Raw genomic sequence first — 13,608 nt, forward strand, 5'->3', positions numbered from 1 at the left:
AAATATGGATTTTATAGTCGTACTCAAACTTTTGATCGGCACTGTATATGCTCATTTATCTATATTTTTATGCTAATCAATTGTTGCTGCGAGGTTTAATTATTTGTTTTCCCCCTCAAGTTCACAATACTCTAGCTAATTATCGACAACGTTAGTTTTTCTCTATATTTTTTCTAGAATGAAAATAAACTGCTAATTGATGATTAGTGACACTCTCTATGTGTATAAATCGAGACATGCATGAACCGCCAAAAAAAGATAAAGGGTCTTACGATGTAAGACGAATTTTTCCGCAGTGGAGTCTGAATATTCTATTATTATGTGCCCACAGAGGTGGAGATGAGAATGCGATTGTTGCGATTTTGTGCCCACTGAGTTGTTCGTAGGTCTTCATTATTTTGATGTAATAATCCGATTAGGAATGATGAAAACCTTCTGAGGAGCGCTCATTTCAAGTACCTCCTACACAAAAATTCGACTTTTCATGAAATGTGAAGCAGAATTGCCGATTTGATACCAAAAAGGTGGGAAAGTTGGTGTTCGATTGTTCCTAGGCTCCCAATATTTTGATGAAATTCATCGGTTAGGAATGATAAAAGCCCACAAGTAGCCTAGTTTAGGTACCTCCCATACAAAAGTTTGATTTTTTTAGGTTCATATATCAGGTACCCCTAGTACCCCAGGGGTATATCTGGGCTAGCTGAAAATCGACTGGATTCTAAGTCTAGTGGAGCTTAAACTTTTGTCTTTTCCAGATTTTTTTTATCTCTGACTGGGTTCGGGAAATCGTGGTAACAAATTTCACTTAAAAATTTGCGTACGACGTACGACGTGGGACAGACCCACAAAACATCGTCCTAAAAACCATTTTTCGTGTTCTACGGAGTTGAAAACGGATAGAAATCATGTTTTTGGCGGTTGTTAAAAAAACTTCACCTAAAAATCGACTCATTTCTTCCCAGTGGGAAATATCTTGTCAGATGTCGCTATAGTGCTCCAATTGGTGTTTCATTTTAGTAAACAGACATCCACAAACACACAGACCTTGTGTTGTTCATTACACCAAAGTGTATCACGCACCAACATGTATGAGATTGGTTTCTCGCAGGCGTGCATGTATTCGTATTCGGGATCCGCGCATGCGCACGCAACAGCGACGAACAGTGTGTAGCAAAAGAAATCTACATACATAAATGCTTCACAGCATGTTCCGCTGGAGTGTTTGTTTCGATACACACTGTATTTCGATGTTGCGAATATTTTTTTCCAAATTTTACTGTCGCTTGAGAGCGCGAGCTCATAATACGTTAGAAAAAAATCATTAACTGTATTTATGTAGCCAAAACATATTTATTCGATTAAAAATGTCGTTTGAATCCATTTGGAGTGATTTTATTTATTGCGTTTGTGCATCATCCCTTGTCGATTGACAATGGATAAATGAAATATTGAAATCTATTGAAAAGCAACGCGCATCATTCTTTGTATCGAACATAACGGTATTTTGTTTACAAACAACACTCAGCTACCGCATACACCATAAGATGCATTCGGTCAGCTGTAGCAATGAGTGGCGAATCGTTGTCCGTGTATTCATTCATATAAACGGGTGCCGTTCATGTTTTGATTTGTTGAGAAACATTCAATCGCAATAGCGGCGATGTGACAGCATTCAGTCATAGCACACAATTCGTCACGATTGTAGGAATGAGTGAGGATGCATTTGAATATGTATTTGTGTTCGATAGGTGGATTACACATTGTTATTGACATGCAGCACCTCTTTCGGGATATTTTTCGACTGGGGAACTGTCTTGGATGTTCTTTGGTCCAATCGCAATACTTTACAATACGGACCACGGGTCCTGCGGAAAAGTAAAAAATTGCCGATTCGATACCAAAAAGGTGGGAAAGTTGGTGTTTATTTGTTCCTAGGCTCCCAATATTTTGATGAAATAGTAATAACACAAAGCAAATCTGATTTTTGGAAAAACAGTTCGAAAAACAATGGGAAAAATATCACTTATTTTCAAGCGGCTATAATTTTTTATTGGAATAGTTATAAACCATGCTCTTGAGGTCCCGAACACATCAAAAAAAAAAAGAAATGAATATCTTTAGCCAATAGCTCAAACAAACCGCACATATAGAAAGATTGTGTGGAACGTACGACTTGGGACAGACCCACAAAACATCGCTTTAAAAGCCATTTTTTCGTGTTCTAAGGCCTTGAAAACGGATAGAAATCATGTTTTTGGCGGTTGTTAAAATTTGGTCCAATCGGAATACTTTACCTTTAGGACCACGGGTCCTGCGAAAAAATAAAAAAGAAAGATGAAAAAATATCATTCAAATTTGAATGAGTGCATCGCCAACATACGAATATTGGTTTGAAAATGAAAAACCGTCATGTTCAAAATTGAGCGCTATTTTCTTGATTATGCGTGTGCCAAAATCAACCATTTGAATGAACGAAATAAAAATTGGACTCACTCGCGACGTTCGTTACGCTCGGTCAGTGTTTTTTGTGTCGTTAATTGATTTTAAAACATCCGATGGTTTTCCATGTTTTGCAAAAACGTAATCTACCATATGGCACTGTAATTCAATCAAACGATGCATTACCCATTCCCCCCATTTACTACTATAAAATACCAGACATCGCATTTTTTTTCCTCGTTTGTTCCATCGAACAGTTTTTGTGAAAACAAAATGTATTCGTTGGAAACAATGAAATTCAATCTCGAAATGCAATATGTATTTATACATTGCACATGTTCCGTTGCTTCGAAATGGAATGAAGAAAACATAAATACAAATATTGTTGTTCGTGCATAATCAAAATGTGAAAATCGCCTGTGCAAGACACATTTGGCTTCGATTCTTTTTGAAATTTTCATAATCAACCGCTTTGGATTGAGGCGCATGACTCGGCGGATTTTATTTTGAAACAAATATACAGGAAATCTGAATTACTGTTATCTAGACGGTTTTCTCTTCGCCATTTTTCTAAGCAATCATCAACGGTAATTGTTTGCTGAATTTATGCTATTGAGCTCTCGAAATAAGAACATAACAACGGAAAATATCGTATCAACATATTTTTGTTCTATTTGCATATATATTGCCGTAGAGTATTTTCCAAATGATCTCATTAGTTAGGTTGATGCTGTATTTTGATATGGGACCGTTTACAAAGCTTTTCGCAAATTTACATTTCCTATGAATCATTCGAAATTGAATGTGTCAATTTTAAAACTTTTCTCTCTCTTTTCTTCATTGAATTCAGAATACGGCCGCAGATACCGCGTGAGATAATCGACATGTGCCGGATTTGTACACAAGTGACACCGAATGAACCGCAGATAGTTTTAGGTGCCGACAAGGCCTTCACATATGATTATGTGTTCGATGTGGATTCCTCACAAAGCGAAATCTATAAGAATTGTGTCGAACGACTCGTTGATGGTGCCATGAAAGGTTACAATGGAACGGTTTTAGCTTACGGCCAGACTGGATCTGGTAAAACATTCACGATGGGTACCGGCTTTGAGACTGAAACTCACGAAGAACAAGAAGGAATAATTCCGCGAGCGGTGCGCCATTTATTCTCTTCAATAAGCAATCTGAAGGAGAATCCATATGATGAAAACGGCGTTTGTATGGATATGCTGCAATTTAGTGTTGGCGCACAGTTCATGGAACTTTACAACGAAGAAATCATAGACTTGCTCGATCCATACAACAAGGTATAAATAATAAAATAAATAATAAAATAAAACCTAGTCTCTGTTGAGTGTCAACAGAGCACTTGTTTTTGATGTCGTTTAAATTTTCTTTTTAATCATTTTACAATGTGTTCGCGGTGATTTGCACCATTTCGTCATTTGATTCGGTTGAACAACGTAAAAAATAATCATATGTTCATCAGACATCAAAAACATGTTGTCATTTTGATTGAAGCGATTTTATTTATGTGAACAGTTGTTAATGAATAAAACAAATATTTTGTATGGCTTGAATATAGACAAAACAGTATAAAATAACAGCTGACACATCAGGAGCGATAAATGTGCCAGATGCCACAATCAAGCCGATTCACGGTCCGCAAGACGCAATGAGATGCTTACAACAAGGTGCATTAGCTCGAACTACAGCATCGACCCAGATGAATGCTCAGTCGTCGAGGAGCCATGCTATTTTTACGATTCTCATCAAGCGTCAAAGACGAATTTTGGCTGAGCAGAACAGTGTGATGGAGGACGATCTTGAAACATTGACCGCAAAGTTTCACTTCGTGGATCTGGCAGGATCTGGTAAATAATATGGCAATACATTATACATATTCGAAATTTATAAAAATTTATTTTTCTATTTTGTTACACTGTCTCTCAGAACGACTCAAACGGACAGGAGCCACTGGCGAACGTGCAAAGGAAGGAATTTCAATCAATTCTGGTTTACTATCACTTGGTAACGTTATCTCAGCGTTAGGTGATTCAACAAAGAAAGCAACACACGTTCCATACCGTGATTCAAAACTTACCAGACTTCTGCAAGATTCTCTCGGAGGTAATAGCCAAACGCTTATGATTGCCTGTGTTTCGCCCAGCGACCGTGACTTCATGGAAACATTGAATACATTAAAGTATGCGAATCGTGCACGCAACATTACCAATAAGGTGGTTGTTAATCAAGACCAAAGTTCGCGAACCATTTCACTGCTGCGACGTGAAATTGCCGCGCTTCAAATGGAATTGATTGAATACAAACAAGGTAAACGAACTATCGATTCAGAGGGCAATTCAACGCTGACCGATACATTCCATGAAAATTCAATGCTGTTGGCCGATAACAAAAGGCTTCAGCAACGAATCAAAGCCATGCAAGAGACAATCAACAATGTAACGGACAAAAACGTTGATCTGCTAGCGGAAAAAGAAGCAAGTGAATGGGGTTCGATGTGTAAGTTCCCGAAAAATTTTTTCAAACTTGTTCAAACTAAAACAGCAAAAAATTCTCGAATTTTCCTTTTGTTCCATTCAGCCAACGATAAATCCGTATCCGAGTTAGTCGGTCGATATATCAAAGAAATTGAGAAACTTAAAGCTAAGCTGATTGAAGCCGAACAAATGTATCATCAGTTGAAGAAATCAATGAATACAACGCGTAAAAATATAATCACTTTCCCCGATACGGAAGGTTTGTTTTGAAATTGATATTAAATTTTGGTTCACCGACCATTTGACACAATTGAAACTATTCAATTCATTCAATTCGAACATTATAATTTACTTTTTCTTCCTCTTCATGCTTCACAGACGTTGAAGAAGTTATTGACATGGCAAAGCGCAAGTTGGAAAAAGAGCGAGAAATGTTTATGTCAAGATCTTTGCCCGGTTTTCCCGATGATAATCAAAGTTCCATTGACAACGAGAACGAATCGGACAGCGACGATGATTCAGATGAGTCTGATGAAAAGGGTGAGATTAGTAGATAACTACTCATTCAAAATTGGCCTTGTTTTTTAACTTCAATATATTCATCATCGTTCCTACTATTATACAGTTTGTCAAGAAGATTTGATCGATATCAGCGAAGACATTGAATTGAAGAGTAAATTGATCGAACAATTGGAAATGACCAAGAATCGAATGGAAAAAATGCGTCAAATTTACGAGAAGAAATTGAATGTGCTCAATTCGAAAATCATCAACACCCAACGTGAACGTGACCAAGTTCTTGCGAATATGTCGGCTTCAATGGGTGGAAGCACAAATTCTTCAGTGACTAATGATAAAACGAAGAAGGTTCGTGAAGAATATGAACGCAAAATAAGCGACATGCAAAAAGAGTTGAAAAAGTTGCAAATTGCACAGCGAGAGCATGCTCGGCAACATCGCGAAATCCAGGCACAAGAGACACAATTACGTACATTGAAGGCAGAATTGAGCGAATTGAAATCGGTGAAGGTACAAAATATTCGAAAATGAATTCATTGATTTTTCAATCACGTAATTATTTAATTTCGTTTTTCCTTTCAAATAGATAAAACTGGTCAAGAAAATGAACGAACAAATAAGCCGTCACAAGGAGGCAGAGAGTCGTAAAGCGCGTGAAATCGCCCAATTGCGTAAAGAACAGCGTAAACAGTCAAATGCGATCAAGTCGTTGCAGACACAAAGTGCTGCTAAGGATCAAGTTTTGAAGAGACGTATTGAGGAAGTTGCTGCTTTGAAACGTGATCGAAGAAGCAATATGAGCCAAAAGGCTGCTGGCCGTCTACCACCAAAGAAAACACCTGTGATATTCAACCCAAAACAAGCACGTACAAAGTGGGAAACTTTGCAGCGAACAATTAATCGTGCAGCTCGCACTAAACAAACAATGTTCGAACTGGAAAGCGAATTGGAGCGTTTGGTGACTGAACGCGAATCACTGATTAAGGATTTGAATGCCGTGAAACGACGACAGAAAAACGAATATTCAGCAGAATTGGCTTCAGAAGAAGACACGATTCGAAGCAGCTTGCGATTTGTTCAAGAGAACATCACCCAAGTGCAACATTCCATCGTAGAAATAGAAGATGGAAAACAATCAACATCGGATACACAGAATATCCAAAATCTGTTGGACAATATTAGAAGCTATGACGAGGCCAAATTTTTGCTGGAAAAATTGACAAGTTCATCGATATTACAAACGTGCGAAACAGCGCTCACACAGAATCGATTAATAGATAACGAAGCCCTACTCAGCGATGTGAGTTTTTCTGCATTCTTTCATTTTATCTATTCACTTTTTTTAATTGTAAAATTCTATTATTATCAATCTTTATATTTAGATCAAACAAGAGAGCAATATTCAGCATCAATTGCTTCAGCATGTGCTTACTCAAAATCCGTCGGTGGCTTTCCCAGATACTTTGATCACAACACCTACCATTTCTAATAAGTTTTCGGGCACATACACAAACCTGACGGCACTAGGTTCAGAAGAAAATGGACATGGGCAGAGGCCAACTATTGATAGTAGTAATACTATAAATTCAAGCATAAGCCGTTCCCCTTCACCAATGCATGACCAGTGAGTACATTAGTCATATATACATAATTCAATTGATTTTATGCTTCAAGCTTGTTTGAAGAAAAAAACCATAACAAATGCAAGTCTTCTTAAGTTTTTCTTTAAGTACAATAGTTGATAGGAGTTAATTGCAATTTACTCTTCCGAATTAACCAAAATATGTCTTAACCCATAAATAACTTAATCTCTACACATTGATGACATCTATTGTCACAAATATTTGGTAAAATCATTGTGGTTTGATTGGACTAGAAAATTAGAACTAAGAACAAACCGAGAAAGCAACAATTGACGGAAATTGGAATTAATCGAAATTTTCTAAATCTGTTATATTGTGTGTATGTTATGTTGATGATGATTAGTGACACGATACCGCCTCGTACACCAAACAAAGTAAGAAGACGCACTGCACAACCACAAGATTTGCTGTTTGGTGATTCGTCGTCAAACGATCAAATGTCACGTTCCTATCAGCAACAGCAATCACCACAACAACAAACCGACATGACACGTAGTAGTTTTATCCCATTGTCACGCGTTCCAAGCGCTCCTGGTTCGCTAAAGTAAGTTTCATCATCCGAAATTCGACTTTTTGTTCACAAAATTCGTTTTTTTTCTTCTTTGTGATACACGCAAAAAATTCTTTAAAACAAACACGTTTTTTTATTTTTTTTTCACATTTTCAATGTGTGTTTTTCTGAAATTGTTTTATTTACAAATTTCTCTTTTCAATTTTTTCTTTCTTCTATTATTTTTTCGTTTATTCTTCCCAATTGCGTTTTATTTTTTTCACTTGGTTTCGTTGCAATTCATTTGTCCCATCTTTGTTTTACATTTTTTATTATTTTTACCCTTTAAAAACGGGATTTTTGTCATTCACTTCACATTCAACACACTAAAGAGGTTCACGTTATCCTTCTGGTTGTTTAATCATTTCCATAGAGGATTGATGCCCATTCACACAAGCACACCGACAATGACACGACACACTTTCGCCACAAATCATTCGAATAATCCAAAGCTATCGTCGCCGTTATTTCCGCGCAAGTCGTTGGACACAGCGCCAACGGTACCAGTATCTCCGCGTTTCGCGCGTCGGCCCTTTCCAAACAAAGCATCACCCGGACTGTAAGTCATCTACTGTACTCGAATTCGATTTCGATGTAGATAAATCAACTGTAAATGGTAGACAATCTTGTACTAAAGCCGCTGGTGTTTACATGAATGCATTTTATTATGCATTCATTGTAGTTTTCAGCGTCATTTATATGGCCATTAGCATTTTAAATGAAACGTTTAATTCGTAAAGTATTATGGTTAGGTCAAACTATTATTTCTTCTGCACTTGTATATGATACGTATGCGGGAACTGAGAATTCGACGGCTAGAAATTGATGTAAATAATTAGATTATCGACCCGAGTCAATTGTTTTTGATATAGTTTTGATTTGATTCGAGATTATATACAGTCTATTCACGGTGCAAGTGTCTTCTTTTTTCAAATCTCGACTAAAGAATCTGTTTTAATATAGCGTTAAATTGACCATGAACATAGATGCTTCATAGAATTTTATGTTCAATTTAGATTATATGTGTGAAAATAAAATATGATTATGTTATGAGTGAAAACTGAAATTAGCTCCAAATGCGTTTCTCTTGCTACTTCCGAATGTTAGTTAGATCATAAAAAACGGTTAAAGCATGTATCATATAGTTCAATCATATTTTCATTCACGCTGTAACTCTGTTGCTAATAATTTTTTATAGGCTAAAACTTCATTCTCACAATGGTTTCATCTATCATTTCCACTCCATTTTTGCACTTTGTTTGTTATGAATCGCACATAAAATCATATTTTCTATCGGTAGATTGGCACAGTTATTCCATGTACAGTACATAGCACCATTTAGATTAATTTGGATTCATTGAAAATAAGTAGCCATTTCATGTCCATTTCAAACTAACTTTTTTTTTATTCCAATTAATCCAAAACTAACTTGCCTACTACTAATCATCAACGACAATCAGAGATGACGATCAACAAACACCACCATCACCACAAGTCTATAGGCGCATGACATCGCGTGAAGACACTGCTACCGATGTGTTTTCAAGATTAGGTGCAGGCACAACGGAACCAGCGCCAGGCGGATCGATTCGCGAATACAGCGGCCGGGTAAGAGGGAATTGTCATATTAAAGGCATTTTTTTAAAAATAAAAACACTTATTGGTAATTTTCATGCTTAGCATTTATTTATGATTGTGTAATAATTGTGTTAATCTTCAGACAAAGTTAAGCAACCCACTGAACTGTACGCATATTGTTGAGGGCCATAGTAATTCAGTTCTCTCCGTCAAAGTAAATGACAATCATTTGTACACCGCTGCTGCAGGTAAGTCAAATCTTCATTTAATTTATATGCTTCATTCACATATACTGTTTCTACTTATTTGAGTATTGTTTGATACATATATCACATCGTAACATACTTTTCCCTGAACTATAAATAAAACCAGACTATACTTTTTCACAGATCGAACTGTTCGAATTTGGGATTTAGGCAAAACAAATGGTCCAACTGGTTTATTGTCACATGCCGGCCCCGTTGTAGCAGTCGAATATGATCGCAAGACGAATTTGTTATTTTCGGCATGTGGTGCTTTTGTTCGCGTATGGGATTTGCGATCAAGTCATACCAAAGCAGTAAAGACACTATGCTCATCCGGAAACACTTTGTCGGAAACACGAAACACTGCAAATCTGGGCCTCTTTCAAACAGGAGAAACACCAGTTACGGCACTTTCTTTGGGAGCGTCGGGCAATTTATACGTTGCCGCATCGGATAAAGTACGTATTTGGGATCTGAGAAATTTCTCTTGTGTTGGAAAGTTGATCGGCGGTCATCAGGCGGCTGTTATGTGCGTTGCGTCGTGGAAAGGATCGAATGGAACAGATTTTGTGGCGACTGGTTCAAAGGATCATTATGTTAAGGTGTTTGAGGTGTCATCAACTGCTGGCACAGTTTCTCCACTACTTCATCTCGAACCACCACATTACGATGGCGTTCAAGCGTTGGTCGTCGCCAAAAATTCGCTTGGAGCAGACGCAGAACTGTTTTCTGGTAGTCGAGATACAGGAATTAAACGATGGGATCTGCGCAACGGCGAATTGAAACAAGTATGCAACAAAAAATAGAATTACGATTGAGAAATAACTAAATTAACGTTTCATTCTTATTTTTTCTTCAGTCGTTAAACAATGCACACAAAGGATGGGTTTCAGGCATGACCATTTCAGACGATATTCTGCTATCGGCCTGCAGGGGTGGCATGATCAGGCTGTGGAATTTGAACACTTGCGAAAGCATTGCCGATATGAAAACTGACTCTCCAATCAATGACATCGCCTGCAATGGACAACTCATTTATACAGCAGCCAAGTAAGTCATTTAAATTATCGATTGCAAGAATTCAAGTATTGCATGTAAATTAGATAAATAAATAATTAGATTTATTCCTAATCCCTTTTTGATATCGACGTGCCAAAATTTTTTTATGGAAATTCCTGTAACAAATAATTCTTCTTTCTTCTTCCCCCTCACATTGTCTTCTTTCTTTATTCGAAATTGGATATAGTTCGGGCGAAGTACGGATATGGCGATTGGTACCACCAGCATAAAGAATGTGTCAATTCTATTCACTTCTCCTTGTATTGTTAGCTCTAGCTTGTTTATTTGTAGCCAAATCGTTGACACTTGTACCTTAAATTTTAAGATGACAAAAACAAAAGCGATTGTCTATGGTTAACCAATGAATTTGTGCCTTTGATTATACCACTTACACGAAATTAAATAGATTAGCGTTTCGACATGCCGGTGACAAAAATCGAAAATAGCAAGTAATTACCGTTTCATCATGGACGCTTCATTCGAAGAATTACGCATTCCATTCGAATTGGTTATTTTATCTGTTGCATACGTTTGAATTCAATAATTTATTTGTTGACGTTTCGATACCATCTTTTTTATTTCGTCGTCTTTTTATTTCATTTCTCATTTTCACTCTTTTTATCATTAACAAAAACACATTAGAGCGAAGCCTTTTGTCTAGGTTTTCGAGCCTGAGTGCCATTGTTGATTTTTTCATTGTTGAATTTTCACTGAATAGCGTCAAAGCTTTGTTTACATTTTTTAAATTGTAAATTTGAAATGTTTTGTCTGAAGTTTGACTTATAACTTATTGGTTGTCTCTATATATAATTTATTTTCACATGCATGCTTTTTCTATGACTGTGTTCATAAATATATTTCACTCCATTTGCTTATCAAAAATATTCTTAAAAATAAAAATTGTTGCATTTTCATTGCAGTGATGGGAAAATTCGTATATGGAGATTTTCAACAGGCTTGCGTCGCCAAATATTGCTACAGACCAGATGACAATATCGTTGAGAAGTTGGAATAGAGTTTTTTTACAATTTGGCTCCAAAAATAAGAGTTATTAAATTTCGAATAAAATGTAATTATAATATTGGGTGAATTTTGTTTAAAAAAAGAAGCGGTAATACTAAAATTCAATTCGAAAATAAAAAAAAACTGTTGTATTCAACGAAAAGACAAACTAAAAGTCATATATAGGCATATATATATATTGATCAAATTTGTGATTTTGTGTGGTAATTGGTTTTGAGAATTTATTCTAAATTGGCGATAGAAAGTTTTGTGAATCTTTATTATTTTTGAGAGAATTGCCACAATTAATTGACGATTTATTGTATTCTGGTTGCAAAGAAAAGTCTGTTTCCAAATTTATTGCCTAATTTATTATGAGAGTGATAAATGTTTCACGTGGATATAGCCTTAGTAGCATAACAAGTCTCAAACGGAAATAGATTTTGTCAAAACGCTCACACATTCATTTATAATGAGCTCACAATTAATATGATAATTTAGCAATTGACTGGTTTCATATATTTCATTCTGCACATGTTCAATGATAACGAAAAGACATACCTTTGGAATATAAGTCATTGAAACAATGATATTCAATGTTTTCTTTGATGTTTTCATCGCAAATGGGGGGATTTTTGTAGGTACTTAGTATACTAGCATGTCACTATAGCCTATTTGACTTAGACAATAGAGCAAGCATCAAAAAATAAATTAAAAGTGGTCACAAGCAAATAGCAATAAGAATCCATACTTCATGGCCAATAAATAGGGAATGCGTTTTGCATTAATTAAAGGGATCTAAAACTTCAAACGAAATCATAATTATTCACTGGTGAATTCCATAGATCTAACTAACGCAATTTAATAAAAAAAACTATTTATTTGTAAGCAAAATAAAAATCAAATTTATCTATATACAAATGGCTTTTATTCGAATTTCAAACCAATGATCAACATTCATTTCACTAAAAGGTAGGTCAATTGGGCCGATGAGCTAACAAGTAATCTGAGACAGCAGTGCTCTTTAAGAAGAGTCTTTGCAAAAATGCTCGATATTTTGCTAAAAAATGCAGAATCATTGGTTCTTGTGAAGAGCGGAAAATAAAAATCGTAATAATCTTTGAAAATCAGAATCGCCCGTTCACACCAATAAAATTTTCAGTTCTTAGTATAGAGTAATAATTGAAAAGTACTTAGAAATAATGCATGAAATCGAGTTTTGTACAGAATAATTTCAAAAATAACATTGGCTCATTTAACGCTCAAAGTTATGCTTCAAGCTAATATTTTGAATGTTCAACCTATTTCCGTACAAAAATGTCTTATATACCGTATTTAGCACTCAGCCCAAAACTTAGTTATAAAACATGGCTCAACAGGGTTAAGACACCTTGCAACAAAATTTTCCTCACAGTGCTAAGTACTAAGTAATAAGTTTCTAACTAAGTACTAAGAAATACTAAATACTACGGTATCGAATGCAGAAAAAAAATGCAGAAACCCAAAAATGCAGAATAAAATTTACAGAAAAGGAAAAAATGCAAAAACCAAAAACGCAGGAGAATAAAAAAAAATACGTTTTTTTCAAAAAATTTTTGGCTACATAGTGCCGCTATGTCACACACGATGTACGCACACCAAAGATGCTGCTGATTTTTCGAGTGCTAACGAATTGATGTATTCTTCGATAAAAAGGCATGCATTTGAAAATATTAGGCAGAAATTCCGTTTTTGTTGGTGTTTGTAAATAACATCTACATTTTTTATATAAACTTCTTGGTTACTCCAAGGAACGACGGAAAAAATATTTTTTTTCGTTTCTAGTATCGCTGTTTGAGTACTGAAAGAATGAACTTAAAGTAAACAAGAAAACTCTGACCGGCCGGTCGGATTGATTTTAGTTAACTGAAGTGTATTTATTGAGTGTTGCGAAATGTCTCGACACGAAACGTCAGACGACGTTTCCCAGGGTTAGACAATTCGTCGATTGATTGTTCGTTCCCGAACAATCGCATTAATTCATATATCGACCATTCCACACGAAATCAATCAAAATTCACATCGAGGTT

General features: G+C 35.9%; 1 protein-coding gene across 7 annotated transcripts in view; it reads left to right on the plus strand.

Annotated features, from left to right (window-relative positions):
* The window catches only part of LOC129568684 (kinesin-like protein KIF21A), a 30,198-nt gene extending 17,744 nt beyond the window's left edge, over positions 1–12,454 (plus strand). For 2 of the 7 annotated variants that reach the window (XM_055446893.1, XM_055446892.1), the window contains exons 3-17: positions 3,290–3,749; positions 4,028–4,316; positions 4,396–4,965; positions 5,047–5,202; positions 5,322–5,483; positions 5,569–5,972; positions 6,049–6,762; positions 6,845–7,086; positions 7,449–7,649; positions 8,029–8,214; positions 9,116–9,263; positions 9,376–9,481; positions 9,623–10,266; positions 10,338–10,528; positions 11,458–12,454. In XM_055446893.1, coding sequence (XP_055302868.1) covers positions 3,290–3,749; positions 4,028–4,316; positions 4,396–4,965; positions 5,047–5,202; positions 5,322–5,483; positions 5,569–5,972; positions 6,049–6,762; positions 6,845–7,086; positions 7,449–7,649; positions 8,029–8,214; positions 9,116–9,263; positions 9,376–9,481; positions 9,623–10,266; positions 10,338–10,528; positions 11,458–11,527 — 4,543 coding nt within the window. In that variant the 3' untranslated portion in view covers positions 11,528–12,454. Of the gene's footprint in view, positions 1–3,289; positions 3,750–4,027; positions 4,317–4,395; positions 4,966–5,046; positions 5,203–5,321; positions 5,484–5,568; positions 5,973–6,048; positions 6,763–6,844; positions 7,087–7,448; positions 7,650–8,028; positions 8,215–9,115; positions 9,264–9,375; positions 9,482–9,622; positions 10,267–10,337; positions 10,529–10,724 lie in introns of all 7 variants that reach the window. The other 5 variants (XR_008687976.1, XM_055446894.1, XM_055446895.1 and 2 more) reach the window with 5 other exon arrangements.
* Positions 12,455–13,608: the final 1,154 nt, after the last annotated feature.

This window comes from Sitodiplosis mosellana, unplaced genomic scaffold, assembly GCF_009176505.1.
Source record: "Sitodiplosis mosellana isolate CC-2019 unplaced genomic scaffold, AAFC_SMos_1.0 Smas_scaffold_21, whole genome shotgun sequence".
NCBI classification, from domain to species: Eukaryota; Metazoa; Arthropoda; class Insecta; order Diptera; family Cecidomyiidae; genus Sitodiplosis; species Sitodiplosis mosellana.